This window comes from Artibeus jamaicensis, unplaced genomic scaffold, assembly GCF_021234435.1.
Source record: "Artibeus jamaicensis isolate MK-2021 breed Jamaican fruit bat unplaced genomic scaffold, CSHL_Jam_final contig_548, whole genome shotgun sequence".
Classification (NCBI taxonomy): domain Eukaryota; kingdom Metazoa; phylum Chordata; class Mammalia; order Chiroptera; family Phyllostomidae; genus Artibeus; species Artibeus jamaicensis.
In genome coordinates this window covers 14,080,412-14,095,362 of record NW_026521883.1, presented here as the reverse complement: position 1 = coordinate 14,095,362, position 14,951 = coordinate 14,080,412, and the positions used below count along the sequence as shown (strand labels likewise).

General features: G+C 35.7%; 1 protein-coding gene across 8 annotated transcripts in view; it reads right to left on the bottom strand.

Annotated features, from left to right (window-relative positions):
* The window catches only part of SLTM (SAFB like transcription modulator), a 48,590-nt gene that overhangs the window by 14,518 nt on the left and 19,121 nt on the right, over positions 1-14,951 (bottom strand). For 4 of the 8 annotated variants that reach the window (XM_037151118.2, XM_037151120.2, XM_037151119.2 and 1 more), the window contains 10 exons: positions 11,682-11,709; positions 9,898-10,366; positions 9,237-9,286; positions 6,528-6,646; positions 4,351-4,500; positions 4,019-4,122; positions 3,754-3,920; positions 3,187-3,272; positions 2,791-2,954; positions 285-465 (listed from right to left, as the gene is read on the bottom strand). In XM_037151118.2, the coding sequence (XP_037007013.2) occupies positions 285-465; positions 2,791-2,954; positions 3,187-3,272; positions 3,754-3,920; positions 4,019-4,122; positions 4,351-4,500; positions 6,528-6,646; positions 9,237-9,286; positions 9,898-10,366; positions 11,682-11,709 (1,518 nt within the window). The remainder of the gene's footprint in view (positions 1-284; positions 466-2,790; positions 2,955-3,186; positions 3,273-3,753; positions 3,921-4,018; positions 4,123-4,350; positions 4,501-6,527; positions 6,647-9,236; positions 9,287-9,897; positions 10,367-11,681; positions 11,710-14,951) is intronic. The other 4 variants (XM_037151121.2, XM_037151124.2, XM_037151123.2 and 1 more) reach the window with 3 other exon arrangements.

Below are 14,951 nucleotides of genomic sequence, written 5' to 3'. Positions count from 1 at the left end.
CAGAGCCTGGATTACAACTAATCTGGACTCACAGTCCTATGCTCAGATTATTAGGCTGCCATGATATTGCAGAGCTTGAGTTACTACCAATTGGCTAGAACAAAGTTACTAAACGTATTTTTTAAAGAGCACCTCATTCATTGGTATCTTTCAGGGACACAATAAATGCTCTCAGCTGAACTCATTCTACAGAAGCTTTACAAAAGTAAAGCAAATTTCAGGACAAAAACCACAGGGTTTGGAAAAGGTCAGTTATTTAAGACGAAAAGGTTTTCTGACTGCACCTGTTCAATACGAATGCGTTCCCTTTCCAAGCGTTCGCGTTCCATCCTCTCTCTCTCTAGTTTTTGCCTTTCAATTTCTAGGCGCTCTCTCTCTCTCTGTAAGCGGTCCCGTTCTTCCCGTTCACGAATTATTCTAATGCGTTCTCGCTCTCGACGCTCCCTTTCTGCCATCTCTCTTCGTCTAACAAAAATCAGTATTTAGAAATACTTAAATTATGCTAGCACTGTGTGAAAGAGAATAGCTTTTGAATTTTTATTTGAGATTGGCAATTTTAAACTTCCACTCCATCTAAGTAGTTTTAATATAATTAGAAAGAAAACTCAAAATAAAACTTTAAACAGACCCCAACACTGTCACGTATTTAAGACTGTCAATTGAGCAGCTGAATTTTACATAGTAGTGGCCTATCAGATGATTCCTGTTTAAACAAAAAAATCCCACTATAACAGCCCACTAATCAATTGACATTTCAAAAAAATATACAAAATTACAAAACTACAACTTCTATTGTTTTTGACATATAAATTTCCAGTATCTAACATATATTCTATCTCCTTACACAAGGTATACCTTATTTTGATGACTTGGGATCACACTCATCAACATGAGTTATCTGGCAAATGCTACACATAATAAAATGGTGACCCTTAAGGGCTTTTTCGGAGTATTTGTTGGCCTGTAATACAAGGCACCGGGTGACATGCATTACTGAGTCAGGAGGTAGTTCAAATGTTTGCTGAACTGAATTAACTTATTGTATTAGACTTTAAATAGTTTTGGTCGTTTCCTCCCTGTAAGGAACTCAGTGGACTTTGTCTCTCAATGTCCTCCTTCAGCAACCTAGTGGTTGTCAATGGGCCAGTACTACCCCCATGGAAATGTGAGGGGCATTTTTAGCTACTACATTTACTGAATGACACAGTCCTGCACAACAAAAATACCATCCAACACTCCTAATTTCTTTCAAATGACATAATGGACATTTATGTCGTTAAAACAAAACAAAATCACCTTTCAAAAACCTGAGCCTAGAGTGTAATTCATTTTTAACAAATGCTAGGTTGGTTTGTTTGCTTTAGCAAGGTTTTATACACACTATAATTTCCAGGAATGCAATTCCCTGCAAAAAAAGGGAAAATTATACTTAAGAACTTCATCAAAAGTTGTTCATCACTCCAGAAATCATGTCATAGCGTCAATACGACAACTCCTGGTCTTTGACTCACCAATACGACACACCATTATCAGTCTGTATTTGTAGTTGTCACATTCTCATTGAATCTAAAGAGGGGAGCAAACATCTGCCTACTTCATTAGTCTTCTGGAGAATCAAGCCTAAACATTCACATCTGGAATACATTTCCATCGTAACATGAATTACTTTCATTATAAATTACTTTTATTTCCCCTTATGTTAGCATTAAGACACACTACTGATTTCTGGAATTTATTTGTATAGGGAGGCAGGTACATTATATATCAATTTTATTTCAGAATGGTAAACAGGGCACCGTGACTTTTTAAAATATATTAAAAGTGTACGGGTCTGATAGTTTTGGAATTGCTGCTCTAGTAGCTACTGCTCTCAATCTTCTCAAATCGTCATCTAATTAGGGAGCTCGGCATACTGGGACTTCACCAAAAACAGGGAAAATGTGTTCTGAGTAATGCAAGGATTATTTCCTTTTAGTAAAGTGTGTGGCCACCACATATTATTTAACTTGATAAAAGTATCTCTGGTCACTCCTAACACTCTGGTGAAGGAATAGATCAAATTCTCTAAGTCACCTCTCAGTTAGACAAGTTAATATTTGGAAATTTATATTATGAAACACTTCCACAAGAACATTTTAAGCGGCACCCAAAACCTGACATACAAAAGCAAACTGGCACTCACGGTGCACAGCTAAGACACTGCCACTAAAAACAGAAGTTTTGTGTTTTGTCCTCAGTTTCTTTTAGAGAGAATTCTGGTTTGAGATAGAGTTTGAACAAAACAAGGTCTACTGGGCAAATCTTCCTTCACTTGGGCTCTAATTCAAAATGCAATAAATTTTCCCCCAAAATGTCAATATTCTATTTGAATACTGTAGCTTACACTGAGACTATCGTATCTTAAAATCCATTTTTCCTTTTAAGGTCATGTGTTTTATGGCAGCAACTTTGGAGAGGAAAGAGCATTGGACTTGGAGTCAGAAGACTTGGGTCTGAGTCCCGACTCTGCCACTCACTAGCCATGTGGCACTGGAAGAGTCATTCAGCCTCTCTGGGCCTCCGTGTGTTCAATTATGTGATGGGCATAACTAACCGGGCAGGGCTACGGAGACAGAGGTAACAGATGGAAAGGTCCTGTGTAAACTGTCAAATGCCATGCAAACTTGAGATATAATTAGGTTTTACTGTACTTCTCAAAAGTGAAAAATAGCTTTCTGTGGGAATATAATTTCCAACAGTATTAAATATGTACCTATAGTTAAAGACAGGTACAAAATAGACCGTTTCTACCTTCGAAGTTCCATTGCATGTCGCAATCTTTCAAAACGAACTAAGTGTTCTCTCAGTCTTTGTTCCTTCATCTTCTCAAAAGGCAAGATGTCTTTCCTTCTGTAGTCTTTGTCCCTTTTTTTATCTAGGCTAGCTCTCTCCTTTTCCTTGCTTCTTCCATGAATCTATAGAAAAAAATCATAACAGGACTAGATGTTAAAATAATCTGGGGTTTTGTCCTTCACGTTCAGCAGGTCATTTAAAAAGCTTAAATGAGTAATGACATTCCCTTTTTCTGAGATTTTGTAGCATGGAATTATTACAGAGGTAATTACAGAGGAAGGATACAGAGATACCAAATTATCTTTTTTTTGTAAACAGGTGGAACTGCATACAATATCCTTTTCAGAGACTTACTTTCTCATATCTTCCTCTTCTTGATGGCCTACAATGATCTCCTTTAGTTTGGTCTAGTATTACCATGTGTCCAGGACTCTTTGAGCCTAAGGAAAAAAAATTAGATAAGTAAATGTCTAAGAAAAATTCATTTAAAAAATATAATGTGAAAATGCTGAATTCTTTGACAACTAGATAGTCACAAACCAATACACAGAATTTTTTCAAAACCTACTTATTTTATGAGAACATAAATGCAAAGCTTTTAGAAATAGCTCAATCTGCTAATGTAAATATTTTCAGTGATAAAAAAAGGTCCCAACTCAACTACACAGCTATAAATCAATGATCATCCTCCGTCAGCTCAGATTTAACTGTAAAGAGGCTTTGTGGGAGGGACACATTTGTTTTCTGAGAGTAGAAAAGCAGACAATTAGTCTTATTAGCCCTCCTTTTCTAAAACTATAACAACTAACAACGAAGCTTAAATATCTATCTGGTTTGCAGTTTCTAGTTTTCCCTTCCACTGTAAAAACTGAATTGTAGAATATATTACAAAGAGATTGAGAAGAGGGATACATAGCATACTTATTCGTTTCTTTTCTTCACTTTTTTTAATCAATTCTGAAGTCGGCCCACTTGCTCCATTATCATTCTTCTCATCTTTACCTTCTATTTTCTTAGTATCCTTGCTTTCTTTTTTTTCAGATTTCTCAGACGACCTTTTCTCTTCTTTTTTGACAGAAGCTTGTGTCCTGACCATCCCACCCCACAGAGAAAAACAACAGAATGAGAACGACTTCATCAATGTACCAAAAAAGTCCACATACTTATCAAAAAAATAAATCCTTACTTGCTACTTCTATCACTCATATTTTTTTTGTCCCCAGAACTTCTTGAACTACTCTTTTCATCATTTTCTTTCTTTAATTCTTTCTTAGAAGGGTCACCTTTAACCTGAAATGTTTAAACAGAAAAAAAAAACTTTGTTTTAAAATTACATTTTTATGTTTATAAAAAGTATGTTAATGGTAGAAAATTTGAAAAACATAAAAGTAAAAAGAATGAATGGCTACAAATAGAAATCATTCCTAATTCTACTCCCTACCAGTATAACATCTTTAAGACCGAGAATTACTAGTCTTCAAAGTAACCTCCCTTTTATCAACGGTCACGCAAACTTACTTTTTCAACAGAAATCAGTTGTCCATGCAGCTCAGTGCGATGAAGATGTGCAATACACCTGGACACCTCTGTGCTGGAAGACATAGTTACTATGCCGTAGCACTTGGCCCCAGGACTTCGAGCATTTGTAACTACTTTTGCACTTAGTACCTGTAAAATAGGATTATACTTGAGAAAGTTTTACAACTTCACACATTTCTAAACAGATGAAACTTCAGAACTGAGACTATTCGAATTAAAGAATCTATTCAGGATATATAAATTCATGATAAAGGATAAATTTAGCATATATACTTCATATTCTATGATCACCATCTACCTCACCTATAAATACAAAGTAAATATTCAAAGGAACGATTTAAAGCATCGAAAAGCAATTTAACCTAATTTTAATTTTTCTTTTTATTTCTTTCAAATACACAGCCAAAACACAATTAGTCACATCAATGAAGTAATGATACACTTAATGAAAGTAAACAGTATTTTCAATTAGAGTTGGGCCAAAAGTTCCATTATAGCCATCTCCCTCCTAGAGTCTCTTGGGGGGGGGGTTGCAGGGGAGGATAGGAGTCTAGAAAGTTTCTAAATGAATTTTAACACTGTTCTAAGAGTTTATAAGAAGCTTTCAAAAATAATCAGCCATATGTATAAAAGCAGTCTTTAAAAATACATCATAAGCCCTGGCTAGTGTGGCTCAGGGGACAGAGTGCCGGTCTGTGAACCAAAAGATGGCTGGTTTGATTCCCAGGCAGGGCACCTGTGTGGGTTGCAGGCCAGATCACCAGCAGGGGGTGTGTGAGAGTCAAGCACACATTGATGTTTCTCTCCCTGTCTTCCACTCTGTCTAAAAATAAAATCATTAAAAAAAATTTTTTTAATACATCCTAAAAATTATACTTTAAGAAGGCACATTTTCCATTTGTCCGTGTATACCAATATAAAAGTAACAAATAATTTCATTTCTATAAAATGAATAGTTAGGAGATATAAGGCAGAGATGGGTGAGAAAAAAGGTAAGAGAAAACAACCTGGTGTGCAACGAAGAGGAACACAGACGTAATTCTAGAAGGAGGTAAAACAGGATTTAGTAGGCTGTGTGGTGTAGGTAGCCGAAAACTCAGCTTTTTTATCTTCAACTCTGCGAAAGACCAACTTGCCCCAACAGCAAATTTATAAAGTGTGTGGACTAAACTTAAATAGTTTTAGTCCTCAAAAATGTCAACAGCATAATGTTTTTATATCTCTAACAATAAATTACTGAAATAAAACAAAAAGTATACCATGGCTGATAATGGGATAATTCTCAGTGTTCTGTATCTGATATCTATAAGATCTTTTGATTTCAATTAGAAAACAAACAAAAACCCCATCAACTCCTAAAATTAACAGAACTGATTTTTATAATATTCATATGGGGTATTTACTAATATTGCTTTAATAAATATTGGAAAGCCTCGCATCTGCACACATAGTAGATTAGGTCCCTGTTACCAAAGAGCTCACCATAGAGAGGTTAACATATGATGCACGTTTAAACATAAGGCAGAAAGCAGTGAGTGCCTTAACGGTTACAGATTAATTGTAATTCTGTTCAATGACTATTAATTAAATATTCAATTCATTATTGACTACTTCCCTCTCCCGTCAGTTCTTCCTTAGGTGTCAGAGAGACTTCTGCTAATGAACCAGACCGCAGTGAACGCTCTCCTGTTGCTCTCGTAGCACCCTGCGGTCTTCGTCGTAGCACCCATCACCCCGATTAAGTAGGTTTTTACCAGTTTTACATTTTTCTCCAGAACTGTACTGGAAACTCAGATGACAGGGACCACGCCATTTTTGTTTTGTCCAATTCTATATCCCACTGCCTAATACTAGTCTACCTATATCTTCCAGGTGACCAGATCAGCTTCAGCAGTCCTAGGTCCTAAGAAAGTCATGAAGGATGTGATGAATAAAACTCAGTCCTTGACTCAAATGGGCTCAAAATATGAGCTTTCCATACAATGATCCTCAGGGCTCAGAGTGACATGATATGATAAAACTCACCATCATCAAAGAATGCAATAATTATGCCTATAACACTCCTAAGAGAAACAAGAAATTAGAAGATTCTGTATAATACTGTTTTGAATAAGCCCATTTCAAATGGAGATACTAAAGATAGGTAAAGAATGTACCTTGCCATATTTGCCAAAGAGGTTCTTCAAATCAGCAGCTTTGGTATTAGAAGAAAGTCCACTGACCCAGATATTTTTAGTTGAGCCTCCACTGCTACCGCTGGTACTGCTTGTACTTCCTAGGATTTAATATCAGACATTTAAGTATCTCAATTGGATTTTTAAAAACAAAATTATTAGAACAAGTCTTTCAAACTTATAAAAACCTCTCTTTTAATTGTGATATGACCTTACTGTATCAAAATCAACCACAATAACAGGCAATACAACTACAGTAAGGGACCAAGTCTGAACACTGCATACTTCCTACTGCATGAGTTTTAAGTGGGCAAAAAAATCAACTACATGTCTTGGACTTTTGCTGTTAAGTGTTAATAAATTATACTCTACCACTGAACTAAAAAAATACAGGCAACCAGGGAACAGTCATCTAGGAATGTAAGACTACTTAATTACCCGTATTTGTTATGGGCTTCTGGGGAAAATTGGGAGTGAAAGAGGAAAAAGTCAAAGCAAGGGATAAACTGTTGTCAAGAACTTAAATGTTTAATAACAAAGACTAACCAACCAGCTCACCTTCATTCTCTATCAGAGAAAGAGTAAGAGAAAGTGGGAATTATATGCACTTGGATAACGTTGGATTTAATAAAACACAATCTTATAAAACAATTTACAAGAGTAAGAATGGAAACCTTAACATTCTTTAAGAACAAATGGTTGTATGAATCACTTCTGTATTATTTCCATACACAAACTACAGTTTCACATATACAAATGCCATTTCTTAGAATACAGGTCGAGTTAGTCACCCTTCAGTGCTTTTCTTCAAATGTGCAGTTATAATAGGGGAATTTTCATTCACGTGATTTTATTTGGAAATTAATTCTTACCAACTTTAAGAGAAGCAATATACAAGCAATTAAAAGTAACAATTTTAATAACTTCAAGTTAATATATGTAGAAAGAGTAAAATTTTCACTGTTTTTAAAAGCTCTATGCCACAAGTTTTAGTTGAAAAATTAGTCACTGTAGACCCTGGCCAGGTAGCTAGCTCAGCAGGTTAGAGCATCATCCTGGTACACCAAGGATGTGGGTTCGATCCCTGGCTACAGCACATACAAGAATCAACCAACCAATGAATTCATAAATAAGTGGAATAACAAAATCATTGTTTCACTCTCTCCCCCCCCCATCCTCTCTCTAAAATCAGTAAATTAAAAAATACTTGAGCACTGGCTGGTGTAGCTCAGCGGATTGAGCGCAGGCTGTGAACCAAAGGGTCACCAGTTCAATTCTTAGTCAGGGCACATGCCTGGGTTGCAGGCCAGGTACCCAGTATGGGGTGCATGAGAGGCAACCCCACACTGATGTTTCTCTCCCTCTCTCTCCTCTTCCCCCCTCTCTAAAAATGAATAAATAAAATCTTTAAAAAAATACTTTAAGAAAATTAGTCAATTGTTGACTTATGAGAAGACAACCTACACCTGACTTCAGTATTTTAAATATTAATGGTTGCTGCATTTCTATTCTTAAGGAACACATTTATCAAAAGGATCTGTTTTATGTTATGGAATGTTAACCAGAAGTCTGTGTATCTTTTTTATGTCACCAGTAACATGTGGGCCCACATACTTCTCTAATTACAGATTTAAAATTTTTTAATAGGAGAAAGTTAACATTGAACCAAGACTACTCCTTCTGAATTTAAAGGATAACACTTAATAAATTTGTTATATCTTACCTATTGACCAAAGCTGTAAGGGACGTAGGTATTGTAATTAATTATAATTTAATAAATCAATCATAAAATTTCCAACTATTAAAATATGCCAAGAAAATACACTAAATGAACTACACAGGACATATAACACTCTTCTTGGGGGCCACTGAAGAGGCATTTTAGGACACTGTATTACCTGAATGGTGTTTTATCTCTTAAAATGCTCTTTTAGAAAATAAGAAACATTGTTCATGTAGACAGCAGATAGTTTCGTACAAAATGAAACTACAGTGCATGGCCATTACATAACCTTCCCAATAAATAACAAAACCAATCAAATGTTGCATCTTTAAACTTACAAATTTTAAATAAAACTATTTTCCTCATTAGATTTCCATCAACACAAAGTAAGTCAAATTAGGAAGTGAATTCTGAAGAATTAAAACATACTACATACTATGTTTCTAGAAGTGTGCCCTGATTTGAAGAATGAAAAACACAAAACCAAAAGTTAAAGACTGATTTTCTTTGAAATATTCTACTCCACAAACATACACAAGAATACAATTCATAGCACATTTCCTACTAGAACAGGGGAAGGGCTGTGGTTACAGCCTCAGGGGTTACAAATGACTACAACTAAACATAAAATACTTCTGAAACTATAATTTAGTTTTTTAATTTCAGAAGAAAATGAAATATCTATTACACTAATATTCAGTACAGTTGCTTGAAAACAGGGTTAAAAAGACATCCAAATGGGTTTTTAGCATACTCAAACCAGTTTACAATTAACCAAAGAGTAATACTTTTCAATCACACCAAGGGTACGTTGTAGTCTAACTCCATGGTGTACACAAAGGCCATCCAAAATTTTTAGCATGTCCATTTTATGGACTAAATGTTAAAAAAAAAAAAACATGCAATTATTCCTTTTTAAATAAAATTATGCACTTTACCACTGGAATAAGTAGGAAAAAATCCATTACCTTTGTCATCTTTGGATGATGTCTTGCTGTCTTTAGATTCCTTTGAAGAGCTAAAGAAGCAAATCACCAGAAGAAAATTGAAAACAAAAAACAAAGAAACAAAAATCGAACAGCTTCATATTGACTATATTTCAAACTGGTACTATTCATACAAATTAACAATTCCAAAGACCTAGATTAGGTTATTTGAACAAATGATTCCCTTAGGATTCTTGCACTGATTTTCCCCAAGATGCCCGAAGATCTAGATTTTCTGACAATTCTATTCAGTGGATATATGGCCATCTTCTCCAGATTTCAGAACTGGGACTTGACTTCATTTTGTGTTGTTAGGACTGATAGTTGTTCATTAACCATCATCACAAGGATTTTTAAAAATAAAACACAAAAAAATTGTCAATTTGAAAAAAAAACAAAAACAAAAAAACAACAAAAAAAACAAATATATGCTGACAATTCGACAATGCAATCAGTAGAACACACTGCATATTATGAAGATCTTGAAATTTTTTTAAAGTAACTTATGACGGTCAAAAATATTATAGGCAGGATCATAAGTACTAATTACTGTACATGGTCTTGAAGCCACCCCCTTAATGTAGAGTGATCTTATTGAATGCTGGAATTCAGTATCGTAAAGAACTGACATAGAAAAACAAACCTCTTTGCTTGACCAGAGGCCCCAGTAGACGAGGGCCCTTTCTTCAAAGTATCCTTTTCTTTGTCTCCAGATTCTGCTTTCTTAGAACTTTCTCTGGCTTCCTTCTCGGCAGGATCACCCTTCAGGCAGTCTTCCTTCTTACCATCTTTACGGTTCGCATTCATCTCATAATCCTTGCTTTCCTTCTCCGGGCTCTGTGCAATGGCGTCCTGCCCATCTTTTGGCTTACTTGCTTCAGAATCTGTAATTTTCACATTTTTACCTGTTTCTAGGAGGTCATCACCATCAAAATCCAGAGTGATGGCATCTTCAGCCTGGATTGTGACCGAGATGTTGTCATCCTCAGCTTCTTTCACTGTCGCATTAGCTTCCATCGCTTCATGAGCTGTGTGATCAGCCTCAGATAGGTTCCCTTCTGAAGGAAGAGGTTTAGATACTTCTTGTGTACCATCACCAGAACCTGCTATATCTAAGAGGATTTAACAGGAATAAATATGGCAAAACAAGAAGTTTAAACAATTTCATATTCATAAGCTAGAATAGGACCTAGAAAATATAAAGCCAGTTATTAGCACTGATGGAAGGTTAGGGAAAAAAAAAACACAAGGGTATTACCTAATATAAACAATCCTTTACCCAGGATCACTTATTCTTCATGGGAAAAAAAATGATCTCTACATACAGATACCAAACAACAAAAATGAGAAAAGGGTTCCATCCTGAGGATACCAGCTCTTCATTTCTGGCTGTAAGTTAATGGCATATGGAAGATTTTTTTCCTCCACGAGACAGTGCCAAACGTGAAGATTTGTTATTCAGTGTTCAAATCATCTTGGGATTTAGCCCTTGTGACCAGAACTCCCATGGTGACGTGTTGAAAGGTCACAGACTGAGGATATCGGTCAGTCTTCGAAGTACTTCAGGGCCTCATATTTTACGTTCTTCTTATTCAGTTCTTGGGTAGTCCAGAATCATGTGGAAAACTGCTACAAAAGGCTCCAAAGATGGCCTGCTCCATTACGTTCAGGAAATCGGTTATTTCCAGTCTTCATCCTGTCCAGTCAGTCCCGCAGTTATCGTTTTCAAAGGTGTCTCGAATTCCCCCCAAATAGAAAGGCTTCAGGTGTGTGAGATTTTCAGTCAGTAGCTTTCCTTCATCATTGCCTCTAGGCTTTTTTATTCTGTCCTGCTTAGAACCCTGCTCCAGGTCCTTTCTAGTCCGAAGGAGGGTCCAAGAATGCTCCCATAATCTTGTACTGACCACATGTATTGCTACAATGTCCCTGTAATTGTATTATTGGATGCCACAGCTCTCCTAAAGTACTAAAACAATCAGAAGATTGTATGTAAGTTTGTCTAAGCAGCGAACAAAAAGTCAGTCTCCTGGTTACCCACCATTTTAGGAAGAGTTGCAAAATTAACTATCCGCATTTTGCTACAACTCCAATAAGCACATATGAGTTACTGTAGTGCCAGTCTTATGATATAATCAACTTACCGTATGCTGAAAGTTATTTTTTTATTAGTTGGTTAAATAAAACATGGCATTGTCCACTTCAGTAACTGATACGTACTGATAAGTTAGAATGTATCTTAAGTGTGAAAAGAAAATTAAAGCCAATTGAAAAACAAAACCAAGATTCTAACTTAATTCACTAAATTGATGAATTTGAAAATAAACTTATTTCAAAAATAAGACTTCAAATAAGGTATGCCTTATTTTCACACAGTGTACTGGTTTTCTAAACGTCAGCAATTTAAACTCTGCTCAGCGTCACACATACCTTTCTCACTTTCTTCTTCCTCACCATCCTGAAATTCAAAGAATAATCCAATGTAAAATGAATTCACGTAAAACTGGATTTTAGTAGTAGTATAAAATCAGCCAGCTTAAATTAGTACATAATTTAGCAATATTAACTAGAGATACTGATCACTAACAAATGTAGAATATTCCGATAAAAACCAGAGCCCACTTAGAAAAATGCCTAATATATATGATTTTAGACAAGAAAACAGGCAAATCCATCAAAAATGAGTTCAACAATGTACTGGATTATTTCTTTTCAGTATTCAAAGCTGGTTTATATAACACAAATATTACTCATATTAAGAGCTGCCAATAAAAAGAATGACCTGATTATTTTATGTAACTCAGTTCACTCTTAAGGCATATTATTCAAGATCTTAGCATGAGAAAATAAAACCTGAAGACTTACACTTTCATGAGCTTAAATGTATATTAATATAAAATAAACAACAATGAAAAGAACAGACTCCCTTTTAGGTATCTCAGAAGTAAGAAGGAAGACTACAAATGCAGTTAGTTTCAAATTTCAGTCCTTCTTAGCTGTTAAAAATGAGTTTATAGTTGTCAGAGACACTGGTGGCCAGCCACTTAAAAGGGGTGTTTGTGCTCCAGGTAAATCAAAACAAGTAAAACAGTCTTTTTAAATGACTGATTTAAAAATACGTGATCTTCACCTGATCTAAAATTAAGTGTGTGCTAGCTTGAACAGGAATACCACAAAGGAAAAAGTATTATTTACACCAAGCAAACAAATACTGCAAAATCCCTAAAGTAATCACACAAAGACAGAACCAAATTAAAGATCATATCGAATAAGCAAAGTAATATGCATTTATAATCCCAATACTGAAGAAATTAAGGATGTTTAAATTTACAACTTTTAAAAATAAAACCTGTGTAGAAGTAGGTCATTTTCGGTCAAGGTGGTGTGCATTTACCACACACACAGCCTCAGGGTAGTGGTTCTCAAACTGTGAGTCTGTATCAGCATCCCTGGAAGGGCTTGTTAAAGCACAGACTGCTGAGCACCAACCCCAGAGTTTCTGATTCAGGCCAGGAGTGGGGCTTGAGAATCTGCACCTCTATCAAGTTTTCACGTGATGCTGATGCCGCTGGTCCAGGGACTACAATTTAAGAGCTACTCACAGGCTTGTAGAGTGACAGCCTAGCAGTGAAAGAAGACTTACAGCAACATTTAACCATAAACACAACTTTAAATGGCATATTTATCCTATAACACAATTTTAGATTCATATAAAAGCACGTATTCCTTAAAATAGCAAATATTTTACTACCATATGCTCAAAATTACATTTGGATAACTACTGTATTTGTAAGAAATCATTTTAATGATATTTTTACCTTTAAGTTAACCCACAAGTGCCCCAATTAAGGAATGACCAATTGTTTTACACATTAAAATAATCTGATGGAAGCCACAAACACTGAACCCACACAGCCACACGCTTAGAAAGTAAAACAGCCCAAAATAAGTTGATTACTCATAGCAATGCAAATCCTATTTTATTATATAAGTCCATTATATTGTGTTCTAATAATCTCTTAATTGTACTGTATTATTTTCTTTAAACAAAGTGCATTGAATTCAGTTGTAATCATTATGTTTCTAATCTGCAGTCCTTGGAAAGGGAAGAAAAATGCTTAACTTGGGTGAGTGACTGGGAGGATAAACTATGCTGGAATTATTGATAAGTCTTTTTCTTACGAGTTCACCTTGACTTTAGTGATTTATCTCAGAGGGATAAATAAACTGCAATTCCTTAACTTCTATGTAAAAGCAGAACAGACTTCAGGAATGCACCTTGCCTCTCCTTTGTCTACCTGTGATGCCACCGGCACACTTCCAAGTTAATCTTTTAAAGATGAGATACTGATAGGTTCAAGAAAAAATGGCCAAATTATTTGCTATTCTATAAAATAAAATTTAAATAATGTGACGTTAAAAACCCCTTTCTGCTATAGTGCCTACCAATTAAAAATGTTCTTTCTAGCTACTAAACTAACTAGTAAGGTTTGCCTTACTTGGCTGCAGAGATTTTAGATATTCTAATTATTCAACATGTCTTCTGAAGGATTTCATAACTTTAGTTTCTCAAAACAGCGCTGTACTGCATATACTTAAATGTCTCTAGGAGAAGACTCTTACCCAGCTCCTAGAACATAAAATCAATTGCCACAGAGGTGAAGCATAACAACTAGGCTAGCAGAAAAGATGAGGCAGCTATCACTGCACATTTCTTGTACTGTGCAGATAGATACGTGCTGTAAGCATAGCACTACCAAGGGTAAGCCAAGAGTCAAAAATAACTCTAAAAACCTTTGCAATAAAGAAACAAGGCAAGAAACACAAGAAAGAAAGTGGGAAGAGTTTCCTGTCTAAATGACACATGTGCACAGACATGATATAAACCCAAAGCTTCTCTATTTCTTTTTATTTGTCTTGGCAGAAGCAATGATTACTGAGACGAAGGCAAGGCTAAGACTTGTTTTTCAGTTAACAAAGTGTTTGCTATGTACCCATTCTATTACCTTCCTGCAGGTTAACCTTGTGATGCATATACGTGTCACGTGCCAAGTAAGAAGACCACTTCTGGAAGGCCTTCCCCTGACCTGTCTGTAAACACTGCAGTCAGCCTGGCTAATTTCAAACAAACCTTCAAAATAACCCTATCTATATGGCAATCTGCTAAAGATCATGGGAAATACAGCATCTGGCACATAATTAGCACTCAATAAATAGCTGTTCAATAAATTTACTGAATAAATGCAGTGGAGACACTGCTATCTGGAGGTGAAGGGATGGAACCAACCGCTCACTGGTGCACATGTGAAGAGCCTAACTGCAGCACAATGGAGGTGCACGACCGCTCACGGAGCCACATTTACCAGTGTGGAGTGAGTTAGTGCAAATAACACCAGATGAGGCATCATCAGACCTAGGTATTTATTCTGTCTTTACCACTGAAATACCTTTACTCTGTGCTATTGTGATCTGTCTAGGTGAAGTTCACATATAAAACAGAGATAACGTTTGACCTGAATGGGAGGTATAGAATGAAATAAGATAATGGACATAAAAAGTTCTTTGTAAAAGGTAAAACATTACACACGAGAGATATTAGGGACAGCTTTATGGAGGAGACAGAGATAAATCTGGCTTTGAGAGGTATATAGACCTAAAAAAAAAAAAGGAAAGGCCCTTCAAGTGAGTAAAACATTAGGG